This window comes from Mytilus edulis, chromosome 7 (genome assembly GCF_963676685.1).
Source record: "Mytilus edulis chromosome 7, xbMytEdul2.2, whole genome shotgun sequence".
In the NCBI taxonomy this organism is placed as follows: Eukaryota; Metazoa; Mollusca; class Bivalvia; order Mytilida; family Mytilidae; genus Mytilus; species Mytilus edulis.
The window spans coordinates 77,776,312-77,796,980 of NC_092350.1; the positions used below are offsets into that span (position 1 = coordinate 77,776,312).

Below are 20,669 nucleotides of genomic sequence, written 5' to 3' on the forward strand. Positions count from 1 at the left end.
GTTGTTTTTCATTAATTGTTTTACATTAATCAGGCAGTTGTTTTTCATTAATTGTTTTACATTTATCAGGCAGTTGTTTTTCATTAATTGTTTTACATTTATCAGGCAGTTGTTTTTCTTGTTTGAATTATTCTACATCTTATCATGTTGAGACCTTCTTCCTTGCAATGTGGTGTGGGTTGGGTTCGTTGTAGAAGAACTAATGATACTGTGCCCCATACAAGCTAATACCCTACCACTAGGCCCAACGATTGCCAATAACTTCCACCCGTCCTAACAATAGCCAATAACTTATAACTTGGCCCCATAAAAGCTTATACCTTACCACTAGGCTCAATGATTGCCAATAACTTCAAATCAGTCCTAACGATAACCTATAACTTATCACTGGGCCCCATAAAAGCTTATACAATACCACTAGGCCCAATGATTGCCATTAACTTCCCATCAGTCCTAAAAATAACAACTAACTTACCACTGTGCCTCATAAAAGCTTATAGCTTACCACTAGGCCCAACGATTGCCAATAACTTCCCACCAGTCCTAACAATAGCCAATAACTTATAACTTGGCCCCATAAAAGCTTATACCTTACCACTAGGCTCAATGATTGCCAATAACTTCAAATCAGTCCTAACGATAACCTATAACTTATCACTGGGCCCCATAAAAGCTTATACAATACCACTAGGCCCAATGATTGCCATTAACTTCCCATCAGTCCTAAAAATAACAACTAACTTACCACTGGGCCTCATAAAAGCTTATACCTTACCACTAGGCCCAATGATTGCCAATAACTTCCCACCAGTCCTAACAATAACAACTAATTTACCACTGGGCCCCATAAAAGCTTATACCTTACCACTAGGCTCAATGATTGCCAATAACTTCCCACCAGTCCTAACGATAACAACTAACTTACCACTGGGCCCCATAAAAGCTTATACCTAAATACCACTAGGCCCAATGATTGCCAATAACTTCCTACCAGTCCTGGGAATAACACATCTCTTACCACTGGGCCAAATAATAGCTTATAATTTACCACTGGGCCCCACAATGGCCAATAACTTTCCATTGGGTCCCATGATAGCTAACAACTTACCACTGGGCCCCATAATGGCCAATAATTTACCACTGGGCCCCATGATAGCCAACAACTTACCACTGGGTCCCATAATGGCCAATAACTTTCCTGGCTCTGCAATGCCACTAACATCATGTAAAATCTGTTTATTACCAATATACACACTAATATTTTTGAATTTAAGATGATTTGTATTGTTGTCCATTATTTCATATACTTGGATCAATCATAACTTCTACAAAAGAAAATTATATGTTCAAAAGAATCTAAAGTGGGCGTTGTGAAATTCAAAAATTGAAAATATTTTTTTTAAATACATGGAATTTATTAATCAAAAAGGTAAGGGAAAACTCTATGCAAACTAATGATTTACTTTTACAAATTATGACTTGGATGGAGAGTTGTCTCATTGACACACATACCACATCTTCTTATATCTTTAAACAAACTTTTCAGAGTCAATGACACTTTCTAATGAGGTTTATTAACAGTCACATACATAGTTTCAAACAAATATGGCAAGAATTGTACAAATGACATGAATGAGAGTGCAAATGATGTAATTTTCCATATAATTAATGTTTTCAAGGGGCCTAACTCTTTGAAAATATATAATCAGCAACTTCTAAAATATAAACCTTTATAAAACTAGTTTCTCTACCTTCTGACAAATGTCTGAATGATATAGTTTTATACAAGTAATTTCTTCTACCTTCTGAAATAAACCTTTATAAAACTAATTTTTCTACCTTCTGAATTAAAAAGCTATATACAAGTAATTTCTTCTAGTTTCTGAAATATAAACCTTTATAAAACTAATTTATCTCACTGCTAATGCTGTCTTTCATTTTGCAACTTTTGTTGCAGGAAAGACAAAAATTACAAAACACAAGTAAATTGACAAAACTTAAAATGAACATACTTGCATGATTGCATAAACTGCTCTAAAAGTTTTCTTTTGATATGCGTAGGTGTTTTACAGAGAATTATTGGGAATTATATATCAGATTGTATATAGATCTGGCTACTTCCTGTTTGGAAGGCTAATATTGCCATGGGACTTAAGTTCAAATCTTTCCAAAAAAGTTATTTAAGAAATTATTCAAGTTGAATTTAACTTATATTGATTTACCGTGTTTACCACGAGTTGACTAGCTTTCAAGCAATAATCAACCACCAGCTTTAGTAATAAAGAACTCAAGAAAATGGGAACAAAATGAAATAATTGAAAACAAATTGGATATATATACTACTCAGATTAACTCTGGATTAATTCAATTGTCACAGTGATAAAACCAAATACTAAAGTTTGAATAAGTATCGCCCAAATAGACCTCAACAAGGCCCTTATACATTAGAGAAAACATTGTATTAATTACCTTCTTCTGTTACATACTCAATATTCATATATTCATTGGATACAAATTTTCTTAGGTTTAGTCAAGGACGTATAACTAACATATATACGTCCTTGGGTTTAGTGGGTACACATGTGAAACAAAAATTCAAATGTTAACTAATTACAAATTTTGCATATGCTTTGTATGCAGGGATTGGTATAAACAATGTTATCTAAGAAAATGCAAGTTAAAATAAACCAATATATATATTGATCATGTATATAGATGGTACAGATCCACAAGAATATGACATCAGACTCACAAAGATATTAGGTAAAGTTAGGAAAACCATCTTAAAATAACCCTGAAAAATGTGAAAGTGAAACGAAATGAAATACAATAAATAAGAATAAGAATATTTATTATTTCAATAAAGGGCCCTTGATTGGCAGCATGACATACATGTATATACACAAAACAAAACATTATTATGTGTAACAGATCAACATTTTGTTTAAATGTACCTTATGTTATGTTGGACAAGTGCTATAAATATTTACAGTGTATATGTATCGTTACTTGTAAGGATCCAGGGCGGTCGTAAGAAAGATTGTTGACTGATATCCAGATATTTTATATATCTAATATACATAATTATATACACAACATTCAAACCTATGATTGCGTTGGATTGCCGATCACCAGCATGACCAGGTGTTACATCTTAGTATTAATTTATAACCAAATATATGACTACTAACAAAAAGGTTTCTGGTTCGATCCCCGTTCTGGGGACAACATTTCAGAGACTGAATGTTCAACTCTCCCTTGACACCATTTGCAAGTATGGTCCTTAGAAATTCATGATATGTAATAAGTTATAAAATCATGATGCTACTCATAAAAAACTATTCATGCATGTTTATGTTCATTTTTGTTTGTTATGGATATTCCATATTTCATCAGGTTATCAGAATATCCATTTAGAACTACAAGAGGTATTTGCCAAAAATACCGGTTGAGAGGTACAAATTTCCAGAGCCGTTAGGCGAGGGAAATTTGATTACCTCGAAACCGGTATTTTTGGTAAATACCCCTTGTAAGCATGATATAATTGTTTAATTCCACCGAATGTTCCACCTCAGAAAGTTTATTATAGTCAGGTATCATATGAAATTTCGACTTGAATGTATAATTTTTGTATACACTGCAACTGTGCTATTTGTGCAGTCAAATTGCATTGACCGTATAATCATTTCTTATCATTTTTTTTATGTACAGTCACTGACTGTATATATATCTCCCTTTTTATGATCATGATGATAATAACCTGGTTCTCGGTTGACTACTACACTTTGTTCATCAGTTTTAGTGAAGCGTAATACAAGTGGATTCCAGTTTTATGTGACTGGTTGACAATTCGTTTCCGTTCAGTTTTATTTATGACGTCATTCCCGGAATTTTTACATCATTCGGTTGAAATTCAATAATGATCTGATGATGCTTTTTATCCTAAATATTTCATCTGGAACCATATATTTAGAATGACCATGAATTTGTCATATTGGAATAGAACTAAGTCATTGAAATAATTTTAGACATGGTATTCCCCATCTGCCATGGTATTTGCTAGGGTATTTCCCATCTGCCATGGTATTTGATATCCGGGCACATGGAATTCCCTAATGGCAAATACCCCGGCAGAGGAAAAGAAAATATAGAAATTGGTTAAAAATACCACGTTTCTCATCCAATCAAAATACAGCATTATTACATATTAAAGGTGGAATTACAGAGGTTGGTCAATTTTCAGCTGTGATGCAAGCATGAAATTCTCAATGAAATTATGTCTTCCGATTTATTCAAGATACTATTTCTATATCACTTTTAAAAATTGGAAAAAAATTCTAAAAAAATTTCATTAGCCTATCTTTCATATCGATCAGAAAATTAAAGATCATTAAATAATGCATTCCATTTCATATACCTGAGAAAGTCGAAAAGAGGGCCAACGAGGTACAGGGGAGAGAAACGATGTTAGTGATACGATCATTTTTGCCAGCCGGATCGCCTCGAACACAAGATCCAATCTGGAATCAATCTGGCTCTCGAGATCGATCCGCAGGGGGGGGGGGTACTGACTATCCTTTCAGGTATAACTGTGCATCCAGCACTTTTCAAATTATACCCTAAACCAGAAAACATTGAAAAACATACCCTGTTTTAAACAAAAATATTGAAAAGCATACCCTGTTCTAGACCGTATGAAATAGATGCAGTTATATAGATGCAGTTCTAGACCCGAGTTCTAGACTGTATCTTGCCAAGTTAAATAAGCGATCCTGTTCTAGACAACTATACTTTGGTTATAAAAAGGTGCTGTTCTCGGCACCAGCAGGGCATGAAAAAGCGACCCTGTTCTCATGAACCAGTAGGACATGAACTAGAGGCTCTAAAGAGCATACCTGTCAACCTGTGACGATGAAAATGCAGGTCATGACCTGCATTGAAGAATCAAATCTCAGGTCATAACGCGTACGAACTTTTTCGAGCTGAATTTCAGTATTTATGGTAGATTTTCTTATAATGTATATCAAAGATACCAAAACATCAATGCATGTTCACTTTGTTAAGTCATTTTAAATCTTATTAAATATTATTTCATTGCACTTTTAAAGAGTTTTATAAATTTGTGTAACTCAGTCTTATGTGCTTTACTTTTTGAGAAAAAAAACCACTACAATCATCAAACACTAGAATTTAATGTAATTCTTAAATGTTTGAGACTATTGACTTTTTTTTTTTTCTTTTCTTTTTTTTTCTTTGGGTAGGCATTTGTTGCCCCCTTAACAAAAAAAATATAACAATTTAATAGGGCCTGGGCTTATCTCGCCCTTTATTTAAATAATTTCAAATACAAATTGTTCTGTTCCGCTAGCTTTTCAATGTCTTTCACTCGCTGTTCTGAGTAGAGAAAGTTCCTCTTATCTCTGATATCTAACCAATGGTCATGGCTTCTCTTGACATCCTTATAGAAGACCTCATTGACTCGTTTCTCTATCATTCCTTGTTCTTTTAAGGTGTCACAATTTGCTTTCAGTATTGTTGTTTCTTCTTCCACTTCTAGTAGTCTTCTTTAAGAGCCTGTGTGACTGTCGCTCACCTTGGTCTATGTGCATATATAAAAAAGGACACAGATGGATTCATTTAGTTATATTGTGTTTTAGTGATGGTGACGTGTTTGCGGCCGAGATCTGACTTTACTGAACATTCTTGCTGCTAAGTTACAATTATCTCAGATTTGCTCTAAATGCTTTGGTTTCAGAGATATCATGAGCCAAAAACTGCATTTTTCCCTTTGTACTATTTTAAGCCATGTCGGCCATCTTGGTTAGCGGACTCGGTCGTCGGACACAATTTTAAAGTACACACCCGTGATATCACGGGTCCGTGACTGAGTAAATTATATAACTATGCCTAAGCCTTGTTTTAGTAATTGGTATTGTCATCTGATAAAGTCATCTCGATTATAAGATACACAGTTTTCTCTGCTTTCAAATCTTTCTGTTTGAACCCGTCGACCTGGAACTTATCAATTATTGGTAATATTAATTATTTGGAAAACAAAAGGTCCTGGCTATCCAGGAATGGAGTATTTTTTAATCAACAGCATTGTCCTATATTAGTTATCTTAGAAAGTTTTGCTGATTGCTGAATAAAACTACAATAGGGAACAATTTGACAATGATTGAATTTAGTAGTGTCAGCCCTTTGATTATGACCCGTGTATATAGCAAAATCCTAAATACACCGTTTGGTGGTGCGCCTGTCAAATGCGGAACGTACAGATAAGGTAATAGCTAACAGGTGAATATACTATTGGTATCGGTATCGGATTCGACCCGGAACTTGTTAATTATTGGCAATATTAATTATGTGGAAAACAAAAGGGTCTGGAGTGGTGTAATTTATAATCTACACCATTGTCCTATGTTAGTTATATATAGAATTGAATTCTTTGATTTGTCGTTTTTACCCGATGACGGCTGACAAATTGGACCTCGTAATTTTAGTATTATAGATATCCTATAAATGATAATTGTGGACAAGTTTGGTTAAATTTGTCTTGGTAGTTTCAGAGGAGAAGATTTTTGTAAAAGATTACAAAAATTTACGAAAAATTGTTAAAAATTGAATATACAGAAAATTAATAAACTCCTTAAGGGATCGATAGATCTTGACTTAGTAAACAGCAGATGTCAGATTTGCTCTAACTGAAAATCTTTGGCTTCAGAGATATAAGCCAAATTTGACATTTTATCCCTATGTTCTCAGTATTTCTAGCAATGGCGGTCATCTTGGTTGGTTGGCCGGGTCACCCGCGGACACATTTCTAACCTGTCTATCGCTTAAATTAAAGTTAAAATAGACATTTTTTTTAAAATCCCTATCATTTCAATATAATTTCCGTGACCCGTATCCGATTTTATTAGTATTCTATTCAAATGAGCAAAGTGGCGTTGATTTCTGGATATGTTACAATCGAAAACTCTCGGACATTTAGATAACTTGCATCGTAAATGAACGAGGTGTTACATTATGGTCATTTGCATAAATCATCACTGTTTTCTCGTGGTCACGTGACAATCTTTGAAAATGAAAGGCAAAATGCCGAAATCGATGGGGCTCTGTGAAAACTGTCTAATTATGAGAAGTTTTTCGAATGTTTTAATCTTCCTTCGTATCGAATTTGATGTCTATCTTGTCAATAATCAAACATTTTTTATCCGTTTCTTTTCGGTCAGCACATTATAGTAGTTTCAAAGTCAAATTGGTCAGGTCAAGTTTTCTAACTCTTATAAATATTTTTTTATTTTTTTTAAATTATATTTATTAAATATAAGTTCTCATCTTGCTTGATTCCAAATTTCAAGTAAATCCTTCCAATAATAAAAAAAAAAGTATTTAGCCTTTTCATTTCTGTCAGGACATTAGTGTAACCCGTTCTAATTAGATATCACGTGTTTTTTGTACGCCAGACGAAGGGCCATTCGTCTCAACTCGGCCGATTCCGTAAGGAGAGTAGCGGATTCTACCGAGGATTGCCGAATGACGAAGGGCATACAAATAACACGTGATATCTAATTATAAACTAAGCAAAGAAGAACCGAGTAACCGGAAATAAGCGTTGATTGGTCGAGATATTTCAAGATGTCTAACTTGCCAAAATTGAAAGTAGAAAGAATTGAATGTTGACAAAAGTGGATTATCCAGACTCAGAAAGGTCTTTGATCATAGTAAGGCACATGAAAATGTAGAACAACCGTAAATATATTAGTGTATTCATGTACGGATGTCTGAAAAGTGCAGAAAAAGCGACAATATGAGCGCAAACAAATTGTCCGCGTTCTCCTGTTTTGATAAATGGGCACTGCTTTCTGTCTCTATATTGCATAGACTGGGATCCCGCTATATATAATCACCTTAAATATGTCTTGATATATGAAATATGTAAATATGCACATTGATCTAGACAGGCGAACCAGTCTATATATTGCACAATGAAAAATAAAAATAGAAAAGAGCAAAATCAATAAAAAGCAAATGTAAATTAGGAAATATATGCATTATACATGTAGGGACAGAAGAATTCGGTCTAGTACTATATATACCAAGGAATTGTATATATTTAAATATACAAGGCCACACTTAAAAATATTTTGGTTTGCCCAAACCCTACCCAAAGGTTGAGACAGTGGGTTGGTAGGTAGGCATTTTCTTTTCTTTTTTTGAAAAAAAGATATTGAAGTATCAGATGTTTATTAGTCTTCATGCCCATTTGATTAAAAAAAAAACTTCTTCAAATCAGGACAATAAAAGAATTTGAGTTAGCAGCTTTTTTCTGGGTAGGTAGAGTTTGGGCAAACAAACCTTTTATTTATTATAGCCCAATTCCTTGATATACCATAGTTCTTACGAGTTTTAATATGACGTGCTTCTTTAGCTTTGTAAACAACACTGTGATAAAATTCTCAATAAAATATACTTAGCGCAGACTCAGAGATGTGCATAATAATGGCTGTTACAATACCCTTCCCACGTAAATCTACATGTATTGGAGCCTATTTGCAGATCCTTTGGCGATTTTATTGTTTTAAAAAGTGCAATTATAAAAGACAAAATAACTTTTATTCTTATTCGTATGCATAATAAAAAGAAGTAATGCACAAAAGCTCAGAGAAATCAACAAAATAGAATTAAATAAAATTCCTCGAAAGTCTATTAATTTTTTTGGTACATTTAAGTCATTTCAAAACATGACGTCATACAAATGAAACCGCTAAACTTGAAAGTTTTCTGTTATGTGAACCATCGGAATTCATATGATATTGTATTAAAACTGATTTTTTTAGGTAGGTTTTGTTTTATTTTCTATTCTACTGCATTATTCGCATATTTACCCATTTCAGCAAGTCAACATGGCGGCTCCTTAGTTACAAAATGTCAACTTTTGATTTGACGGAAGCTTACGAGAAAAACATGTAAATTAAAAATGAAAAAGTTTTTTTCTAGCAGTTATTCTCGAAATAACCTACGCAAGTTACATATTTATAAAGATATTTGAGCTTTATCTAACAGGGAGTAAAAAAAAAAGAACAGCCACATACACAGCATACCCACCCTCGCTTCAGTTTTTGTCGAGCCTGCAACTTTTGTTGCAGAAAGCTCGACATAGGGATAGTGATCCGGCGGCGGCGTTAGCTAACTTCTTAAAAGGTTTATATTTTAGAAGGTGAAAGACCTGGATGCTTCATACTTTGTATATAGATGCCTCATGTTACGATGTCCAATGTCCTTGACCTCATTTTCATGGTTCAGTGACCACTTGAAAAAAAAGTTCAAAATTTTTGTAATGTTGAATTCTCTCTTATTATAAGTAATAGGATAACTATATTTGGTATGTCCGTACCTTGCAAGGTCCTCATGCCCGTCAGACAGTTTTCACTTGACCTCGACCTCATTTCATGGATCAGTGAACAAGGTTAAGTTTTGGTGGTCAAGTCCATATCTCAGATACTATAAGTAATAGGGCTAGTATATTTGGTGTACAGAAGGACTGGAAGGTGTACATGTCCAACTGGCAGGTGTCATCTGACCTTGACCTCATTTTCATGGTTCAGTGGTTATAGTTAAGATTTTGTGTTTTGGTCTGTTTTTCTCATACTTTATGCAATAGGTCTACTATATTTGTTGCATGGAATGGTTGTAAGGTGTACATGTCTAGCGGGCAGATGTCATCTGACCTTGACCTCATTTTCATGGTTCAGTGGTCAAAGTTAAGTTTTTAAGTTTTGGTCTTTTTATCTAATATTATATGCCAAAGGTCAACTATATTTGGTGTATGAAAATATATTATGGTCTATATGTCAGTCCCGCAGGTTTTATTTGACCATGACCTCAATTGCACGGTTCATTGCACAGTTTTAAGTTTTTGTGTTTTGGTCTATTTTTCTATAACTATAAGTAATAGGTCAACTATATTTGTTGTATGGAAGCTTTGTTAGCTGTACATGTTTGCCTGGCATGGTTCATCTGACCTTGACCTACTTTTCATGGTTCATTGGTCTTTGTTTAGCTATCTTGGTTAATGTTAAGTTTATGTGACAGTTGTAATCAAGCTTTATACTTAGGACTATCAACATAAAATCAATGATTAGTAAAGAAGGCGAGACATTTCAGTGTGTGCACTCTTGTTTAATGACCGTATTTGTCCTATTAGAATCGAAATAATTCATGGAAGCCATAGATTGTTGGAAATTTACACATGGCCTGGGCCGTGATATTCGTTAATTTTATCCCTCGCTAGAATTCTGTGATCATACTCTTAAATCCCTCTACTGTACTACATGCTACTATTTGTTGTGGCAGATAGTTCCAATTAATAATTGTTCATGGATAAAATAATATTACATTAGATGTATGTTTCATCATAATACTTTATTCTGATTGGCAAACTGCACATCACATGTTTTTCCTAAAGCAATTGCATCACTCAATAAAACTTTTCATTCATGATAACACTGGTCCCACAATAAAGTGCACAGGTGAATTAAATAAAACAATTATAAAATTCGTGTTTTTATGATCAGGCCATAGTTATTATATTTTTAGTTTTACGAAATTTTTTGACAAAACCAATGGGTAGGAGAACGAAAAAAAAAAAAAAAAAAACTGCTGCTGCTGCTGATTTTTTTTTTAATACCAACCGTCAATATCAAAAAAAAAAAATTTTATTTCACCAGGAGATTTTCTACTAGTGTAACAACTATTTTTTTTTCTTGAAAAGGTTTGAATTGAAAATCAATGTGCAACAACTTACTAAATCACCAAGAGCATAAATTAGATTCTTTCATGCAGTTATGAACTAAATTTTTTTTTTTTTGCATGAAAAACACTGGGTCGGAGGAGAAAAAAAAATAAAAATCAACATTTTTAATTTTATTTTTTTTCCTATTTGGCAAAAATTAGGATAGGAGGGTTCGTAAAACTAAAAATAAAAAAACTACGGCCTCATAGCTAAAAAATGTAATTATAAGTATTGAATGCTTCCTTTTGTAACTTCTTAGGGTTGTAAAAGCGTTGACCGTGCCCACATTTTTAGTATGAAGCGATTCCGTGCTTCATACAAAATGTACTTCGGTCAACGCTTTTACACCCCAATGAAGTTACAAAAAGAAGCATTCAATTCTTAAATGAATATTTATAAGTTATTACTGTCTTTAGATGTTTGTATTTGCCTAATTGAGTGTTGCTATGTCTGGTTCTATTGTCTAGTGGGATCAAAAGGTTATGTGTAGGGACTGCAACAATTTCATGAATAATTTTGTAAAAAAAACAAGTCTGTATCGTAAACACCTAATTTCGAGTGGGTACCAATTTAGGTCTGTCATCATTTCAGTAACTGAGCTGGTGTTATGGAAGCGGTTGCATGAGAAGCTCTGAACTTTTTCGATTTGTGTAATTTGCTGTTATTGATGTGAACCCAGATTGTTGAGCATTACTCTAGTTTTGGTCAGCAAGAGCTTTATATGCATGTGCTGTAACCAGTCAGGGGACTTACTGAAATAAGTGATTTTTAAATCACTTATTTGAGTAGCAAATTTGAAGTTTTGTCACAAATTGTTATTTTGTAGTTTTACCAAAATTTTAACACACATAGGTTTAAATAATATCTTTTCATTTGTAAAATTAAAAAAAAATGATTTTTTTGCTTCTTTTAAGTAGCAAGGTTTATGCCTTTGATGCTATCATTTAGCTAAAAAAAAATCTATTTTAGTTGAAAAAATGCTGTAATAATGGCTTTACATAATGAACTGATACTTTCTTAAAAGATTTTTCTCAGCAGTGGAAGTATTTTTCCTGTAAAGTTCAAGGTTTCATCTTTCAGATTATGTAATAAAATTCTACTGTTCACGATAAAAATTTCACTGTTCAGGGGTGTTGAAATTAGTGGGGGTTATTAAAATAATGATACTTAAAGAAGTGATTTTTGGGAAGGAAATTGAGGTATGATACTTACACAAGTGATTTTTATGTCATTATCCTAGATTCAGTACAAGGTCATCACCTGAAATGACCTGGCCATCCTAGACAACACAGATGTTGGTTCTGATAAGTTTAGAAACATAATTAGTTCCTGGATCATTAGTATTCTATATTTAAAGCTACAGTAAAATTAAATCACTTCTTCTAGTGATTATTTTGTACTACTTAAATAGGTGATTATTAAAGAAAGACAACTCTAACTTCCAACCTTTATGGAAATAATGTTACTTAAATCAGTGATTTAGAAAATCACTCATTTAAGTAAGTCCCCTGACTGGTAACTTTGGGTGAGGCTATTTTTAGGTTTCTACGAATAAATCCAAGGTCTGATTTGCTTTTGATGTCATGTTATCTATATGTTTGTCCCATTTTAAATTTGATTGAAGAGTAAGGCCTAAATATTTTGTAGAGTCATATGCTATACCATAGCTCCGCCTTCTTTCCTTTGGATTCTAGTTGAGTTGCATATTTAATTAGCAAAGTATGGTACAACATCAAATTTCAGATAATATACCATGGTTTTACCTCAACAGTTACACACTTTTTAAGCAAATTATTTCATTAAAACATCAAAGGGAAAAATCCAATTTATGTTACAATGCATGAAAAGTTTAACAATTATCTAGTCCCTGGGAACAGTATATCTAACGTTTTGTTCCTGCTAGTCCAAATAATTTAAATTATGCCATCTGGCAAGGATAATTTGTTTTTTGTTGGGTTTTTTTTGGGGGGGAGGGGGGGACAGCAAGACTATCATAATTATGTGGATTTCTTGGACCTATAATCTTGATTGTAATAATGAAATAATCATCTTGATCATGATAATTATTAAATCCACAAATAATTATGACGTCTGAAAAGGTTACATGTACTTTATTTTTTCTGTGACAGCTTCTCGGAAAAAAAATAACCTTGCCAGACATCATAATTATTTGGACTACGGTTGAAGTACAGCCTTCAATCATGTCAACACTGAGCCCAGTAATTATGTTGACATTTACATGTACCAGCATTCTTGTCCTTATGAATAAAGAAGATGTGAGGTAAACATCAATGGGGCAGTACGCATATATGCTTCTTTTACATGTTGTATTTAGTATGGATTCAGAATTAGAATTAGTCAAACCAAGGATTTGTATAGTCTATTTATCACATATTTGTTATGAATACCTTAGGTTTTGCATATGCAATAACCTCAAAATTGCCCGGGGCAAAAAAGAGGTATCCATATTGTGCCCTGTACCTAATGACGTGACGTCATTGCATCCTGAACGACACGTTTTTAATAAATTGTTTAAGATTTTACCTTTTATGTATCATTAAATTGTTATAATTGAACTTTTTTCTCTTTTCTGCAGAACTTAAATATGTGATAAAAAGATTATAACATGTCTTTTCCATATTGGCCCGGGTATCATCCCTCGACCCATATCGGCCCTCGGCTAATACCAGGGCCAATATAGAAAAAGGCATGTTATAATCTATACATACACATACCTACTCAAACATACAGATGCATTATTTATTATTTTATAGAGAGAATGTCAAATTTATAGATATGCTGTATACAGTGAAAACTGGCTAAACCACGTCTCTTCAGCATGTTCAGAACTCAAAATTTTGTTCGGTGTTATCAGGTTTCATAGCGCATATATTTTGATATAACGGCGCATAAGAACGTGTTTGGTAATAATAGGTTTTAGTTTTATGTAGGGTTTCGGTTTAACACAGTTTTTACTGGGTAAACGGACAGAAAGTCACAGGACATAAAGTCACAAATTAGGTAGGACAAAAAGTCACCAATAATCTGTTGACAATTGTTTGAATATATAAGAGAAATATCATGAAATATTAACTATTTAACAATAGTAAAATACATATATTCATATTATAGTCACGATAGTTTAGGAAATGTGTCATTAAACTTGAAAAATGAAGATTTATTTAATTTTAATCATGCAAAAGAAAGATGTCTTGCCTATTAAGTACCAAGCCACTTTGACATTTTGTTTTTGTAACAGTTATTTGATCATCTTTGATATTTTTTTGATAAATTTTGTTATAATATGACCGCAAATTTGGTCGTATATTGGTATCACATTGGCGGCGGCGTCGTCGTCCGAATACTTTTACTTTTCGCACTCTAACTTTAGTAAAAGTGAATAGAAATCTATGAAATTTTAACAAAAGGTTTATGACCACAAAAGGAAGGTTGGGATTGATTTTGGGAGTTTTGGTCCCAACATTTTAGGAATTAGGGGCCAAAAAGGGCTCAAATAAGCATTTTCTTGGTTTTCACACTATAACTTTAGTTAAAGTAAATAGAAATCTATGAAATTTTAACCCAAGGTTTATGACTACAAAAGGAAGGTAGGGATTGATTTTGGGAGTTTTGGTTCCAACAGTTTAGGAATTAGGGGCCAAAAAGGGGCCCAGATAAGCATTATTCTTGGTTTTCGCACCATAACTTTAGTATAAGAAAATAGAATCTATGAAATTTAAACACAAGGTTTATGACCACAAAAGGAAGGTTGGGTTTGATTTTGGGAGTTTTGGTCCCAACAGTTTACAAATAAGGGGCCCAAAGGGTCCAAAATTGAATTTTGTTTGATTTCATCAAAAGATGAATAATTGGGGTTCTTTAATATGCCGAATCTAACTGTGTATGTAGATTCTTAATTTTTGGTCCCGTTTTCAAATTGGTCTACATTAAGGTCCAAAGGGTCCAAAATTAAACTTAGTTTGATTTTAACAAAAATTGAATCCTTGGGGTTCTTTGATCATGTTGATATGCTGAATCTAAAAATGTACTCAGATTTTTTATTATTGGCCCAGTTTTCAAGTTGGTCCAAATCGGGGTCCACAATTAAACTTTGTTTGATTTCATCAAAAATTGAATAATTGGGGTTCTTTGATATGCCAAATCTAACTGTGTATGAAGATTCTTAATTTTTGGTCCCGTTTTCAACTAAGTTTGATGTTAACAAAAATTGAATTCTTGGGCTTTTTTGATATGCTGAATCTAAACATGCACTTAGATTTTTGATTATGGGCCCAGTTTTCAAGTTGGTTCAAATCAGGATCCAAAATTATTATATTAAGTATTGTACAATAGCAAGAAATTTTCAATCGCACAGTATTCAGCAATAGCAAGAAATCTTCAGTTGCACAGTATTGTGCAATAGCAAGAAATTTTCAATTGCACAGTATTGCGCAATAGCAATAAATCTTCAATTGCACAGTATTGTGCAATAGCAAATATTTTCAATTGCACAGTATTGCACAATAGCAAGAAATATCAAACTGCACAATATTGTGCAATAGCAAGAAATTTTCAATTGATTGGAGTTATCTTTCTTTGTCCAGAATAGTAGTTGAATCAATTTAAATCATTGTTTTATACAATATACAATGTATATTCACTTTTACTACCAACTGATAAATTAAAACAATCTTTACCATTCAGTGATAACAAGCACTTTATTTTACATTTTAATATTTTATGATGTATTTAAATGAGTAGTTATTGTTGCAAACTCCATTAGAAATTTGAATTGAGATCAGTTTTGGAAAAGGGAAAGGGGGATGTGAAAAAAAAGGGGGGGGGGGGTTAAATTTTTCTCATTTCAGATTTCATAAATAAAAAGAAAATTTCTTCAAACATTTTTTTGAGAGGATTAGTATTCAGCAGCATAGTGAATTGCTCAAAGGCAAAAAAAAATATTTTAAGTTCATTAGAACACACTCATTCTGTGCTGTGTCAACTATTTAATTACAATCCAAATTTAGAGCTGAATCCAGCTCGAATGTTGTGTCCATACTTGCCCCAACCGTTCAGGGTTCAACCTCTGCGGTCGTATAAAGCTGCGCCCTGCGGAGCATCTGGTTTACAAAGTTGGTCTATATACAATAGTTCAAGAAAAATACAAAAATATTTTTGTAGAAATCAACATGTCTTATTGAAAGACTTTTTGTCTGTGACTTTTTGTCCTACATTCGTTTTACTGTACATGATATATGTGTAAATTGCAGAAAGGTATCAAAAGGTTTATATATATATATATATATATATATATATATATATATATATATATATATATAAGTCTGAAAATTACACCAAATATATATATATATATATGTCTTTTTTTTTGTTCGTTACAGAGTTGTACAAGAACGCACATACTGGACATAAACATTATCAATAAGATGTTAGAGGGAGGAGATGATTTAGTCAAAATCAATGGTACTCTACAGAGACACATTTATATATAAACACCAAGGCTTGTAAAACACTGAATAAATGTGATGACAATGTGTGCTAGAGAATTTACTCAAGGTAGTGACTTAAAGAAACATATAACCATGCATACAGGTGAAAAACCACATAAATGTGATGTGTGTGCTAGTGAATTTTCCTTAACTAAACACATGCTAATACATACTGGAGATAAACCACATGACTGTGATGTTTGTGGTAAAAGTTTTGGTCAACATAGTAATTTACAGAGACACAGGAGAACACATACAGCTGATAAACCTTATGACTGTGCTGTATCTGGTAAAAAGTTAAGTAGCCTTGGCAATTCGCAGAGACACATGAGAACGCATACTGGAGATAAACCTCATGACTGTGAAGTATGTGGTAAAGGGTTTAGTCATCGTGGTAATTTACAAAGACACATAAGAATACACACAGGTGATAAACCTTATGATTGCGATGTATGTGGCAAAGGGTTTAATGATCTTCGTGATTTACAGAGACACATGAGAACACATACAGGTGATAAACCCCATGACTGTGATGTATGTGGTAAAGGGTTTAGTGTGCATAGTAATTTACAGAGACACTTGAAAATACACACAGGAGAAAAACCTTATGAGTGTGATGTATGTAGTAAAAGGTTTAGTGATCAAAGTGATTTAAAGAAGCACATGAGAACACATACAGGTGATAAACCTTATTACTGTGACGTATGTGGTAAAGGGTTTAGTCATCGTTTTAATTTACAGAGACATACGAGTATACATACAGGTGATAAACCTTATGATTGTGATGTATGTGGTAAAGGGTTTAGTGAGCAAGGTAGTTTACAGAAACACATGAAAACACATACAAGGTTGTAACCTTATGACAGTGATGTACATGTATGTGGTAAAGGGTTTAGTAGGCTTTATAGGTTAAAGAGACACATGAGAGTTCATGCTGAGGATAAAGCAGATAACATTCAATTATTTTTTATATTTATATATTGTACCAGTCAACATGGTCAAATCAACATGATCAAGGCAAATCAAATTCCGTACCAAATTCCATAAATTCAGACTTGCAGAGAATGCACACTTGTGACAAACATCATAAATATGACTTAAATATATACTTGAAGAAGTGAAAAAAATATACACATATATATATATAAGTAAATTTGTAGGATACTTATACAAGTGAATTTTATTTACTTGTATAGGTAAAAAAAATTGGCTTAGTTATGTCCCTTAGACATTCTGATTTTTTTTACTTGTATAAGTAAAATAGTCATCCTTTCTTCTTTTCTTGAATTCTTAAAATTTCTTTGCTCTTATAATTATAGAATTTTAAATTGTGCACCCTTTGCAGATGTCTTTATTAATCATTTAAGTGTAATTTCATGGACAATGAAAATCCCATTTGTCTGTTATCTTTATAACACTGCTCATTTACAAGCCCCAAAGGAGCAATTTTTAAAGGCCTTGCGCAAATATACAAGATCTTTGCTCAATCAGTTTCTTTGTTGAATTAATGAGATGAAACATTGAACTTTAATAAAAAAAAATTGAGCAAACCTGGGAAAAATAATTAAAGGCATATGATATTTCATCTCAAAACTTGGGCAAATATACAAGATCTTTGCTCTATCAGTTTCTTTGTTGAATTAATGAGATGAAACATTGAACTTTAATAAAAAAAAATGAGCAAACCTTGGAAAAATAATTAAAGGCATGATATTTCACCTCAAAACTTGCGCAAATATACAAGATCTTTGCTCAATCAGTTTCTTTGTTGAATTAATGAGATGAAACATTGAACTTTAATAAAAAAAAATTGAGCAAACCTGGGAAAAATAATTAAAGGCATATGATATTTCATCTCAAAACTTGGGCAAATATACAAGATCTTTGCTCTATCAGTTTCTTTGTTGAATTAATGAGATGAAACATTGAACTTTAATAAAAAAAATTGAGCAAACCTTGGAAAAATAATTAAAGGCATGATATTTCACCTCAAAACTTGCGCAAATATACAAGATCTTTGCTCAATCAGTTTCTTTGTTGAATTAATGAGATGAAACATTGAACTTTAATTTAAAAAAATGAGCAAACCTGGGAAAAATCATTAAAGGCATGATATTTCATCTCAAAACTTGAGGATTTTTGTGGGATTGTAAGAAAAATTTACTTATACAAGTAAATTTTTGAGAAAATTAAGGGGAGATTATTCAAACATTATTTATTTACTTATATGTGTATATTTTTTTTTTACTTCTTCAAGTAAATAAAATTAACTTGTATAAGTAGTACCCCTGACTGACATGCTGAAAAGTTGTTTTCAGAAGAAATGCATTAAAGAGAAACATTCTGGAAATAACTATTAACCGTTTACCCTTATATATGATGTATTTAGAGGAGGGTTGTATGATAATGAAAACTGACCATGACAGACACATAAAAACATATACTATGAGGTTTGAATTATTGGGGAAACATTATTTAAAATGATGATTCATACAGAGATGTATAAGAACACATAGAAATAGTGATGTATAAGAACACATAAAGATCAAGATGTATAGGAACACATAGAGCTAGAGATGTATGAGAACACATGCATAGATATTAGAGATATATTAGAACACATACATAGAGATAGAGATATATAAGAACACATAGAGATATTGATGTATGTAGTGAATCTTTTTTTAGAATCTAACCATTCAAAAAACATCTAAGTGATTTACATGTATAACATGTATAATATGCTTTTTAATTTAACTTTAACAAATATGTAAACAGTGTATACAAAACTATACATATTTGTTAAAAGTTGAATTATAATTACATACATGACATATTGTTCACCAAATGAGTGTTATTTTTTGTTTAAGGATCTTTTTTATGCAAGTTCATCTGTGAATTTATCTATATAAACATTAATTGAACATGTCATGAATGTTTGAGAGTTCATCCAGGTATTAAACTGTATGTTGAAACATTAATTGTGGTATGACAATATCATAAATATATACATGATATATGAGAGTACATTTGGGTATTAAACTATGTTAAAATATTAATTTTGATATGCCAATCAATGTTATGAATGTTTGTGAGATAAAAAAAAAAAGAAGATGTGGTATGATTGCAAATGCGACTAATCTTCAATAGAGACTTAAAATGACACAGAAATAAAAAAGAAACTATCATAGATCACCGTACACCCTTCAATAATGAGCAAAATTCATACCGCATAATCATTTATAAAAGTCCTCGAAATGACATATAAAACAATTCAGACGATAAAACTAACCACCAAATTTATGTACAAGGTATGTTTCTCAAATACTATAACATGTATAAGCAGTAGGTCACCTATATTTGGTGTATGGAATAACTGCAATGGTACATATAATCAATTAATATTATCATGGTTCATTGGTCAATGTTATAAAGCGTTTTGTGTTTTGGTCTGGTTTTTTTTATCAAGTTATATAATCAACAGGTCAACTATAATTGGTGTATTGAATGATTGTAAAGTAAAAAACGAACTAGTTCTAACCTGTATCACATGACCTTGACCTTATTTTCATGCCTCATTGCTAAATTAATTTTTTTTGTCTACTTTCAAAAGTACCATATTAGTAATCATGGTAATAGGTCAACATTATTTAATGTATAAGATGCTAGTAAGGTATACATGTAGTTCTAGCCAGTATCATCTGATCACCTTGACCTCATTTTCATGGTTCATTGGTCAATGTTAAGTTTTTGTGTTTCAGTCGGTTTTTTAAATTCTTGATGTTATATGTCAGCTATATTTGGTGAATGAAGTAATTGTAAGGTTTACATGTCTGTCTTGCCTTGGTCATCTGACCATGACCTCATAAGCATAGCACATTAATAATGTAAGCGTACGTGACACTTGTGAACACCTTCATGTTACAGACTTTCAACATGAATTTAGTGATAAATAAAGCAGGCGAGACATTCATCATGTGTACTCTGTTATTGGTTGAAGAAGCCGCGGTGTCCCCCGAGTAAACCATCTGAACGACCTTCGGTAGAAATTATAGACACACCTAGTCAATTAAGGTTTAAGTCGAATGCATTTTGGATTTAAACTACCGGTATTGAAATAGGTGTGTGATTGAGAATTGAGGTTTTATATATAGGAAACTTGAAGTCACGCGAGAGTACACAGGGATTACACGTGTGATGAAGGTGTAAACTGACCGTCGACCGTTGAAACTTACAGCGAAAAGAAAACTTATATTAAAGTCTGGCCTCAACCATTAGCAAAACTTATACTGCATTGGCAGGTATAAAGCCCCCCCCCCCCCCCTTTTCCACCACACACACGTGTCAAAATGCATATCAATGCA

At 32.6% G+C, this 20,669-nt stretch overlaps 2 protein-coding genes across 4 annotated transcripts in view; one reads left to right on the forward strand and one right to left on the reverse strand.

Annotated features, from left to right (window-relative positions):
* Window positions 1-4,511, reverse strand: part of LOC139482275 (uncharacterized) — a 70,676-nt gene extending 66,165 nt beyond the window's left edge. For both annotated transcript variants that reach the window (XM_071266073.1, XM_071266072.1), the window contains exons 1-2: window positions 4,418-4,511; window positions 1,169-1,325 (exon numbers count right to left, since the gene is read on the reverse strand). In XM_071266073.1, coding sequence (XP_071122174.1) covers window positions 1,169-1,295 — 127 coding nt within the window. In that variant the 5' untranslated portion in view covers window positions 1,296-1,325; window positions 4,418-4,511. The remainder of the gene's footprint in view (window positions 1-1,168; window positions 1,326-4,417) is intronic.
* A 3,071-nt stretch (window positions 4,512-7,582) lies between these two features.
* On the forward strand, window positions 7,583-19,360 carry LOC139482324 (zinc finger protein 436-like). 2 transcript variants are annotated; one of them, XM_071266151.1, is made up of 2 exons: window positions 7,583-7,727; window positions 16,198-19,360. In XM_071266151.1, exon 2 carries the CDS (start codon window positions 16,342-16,344, stop codon window positions 17,158-17,160), a length of 819 nt encoding a protein of 272 aa, XP_071122252.1. In that variant the 5' UTR covers window positions 7,583-7,727; window positions 16,198-16,341; the 3' UTR covers window positions 17,161-19,360. The 2 variants fall into 2 exon arrangements, with proteins under 2 accessions (XP_071122252.1, XP_071122253.1); XM_071266152.1 differs by having other exon boundaries at window positions 7,592-7,714.
* The last annotated feature ends 1,309 nt before the right edge of the window (window positions 19,361-20,669 follow it).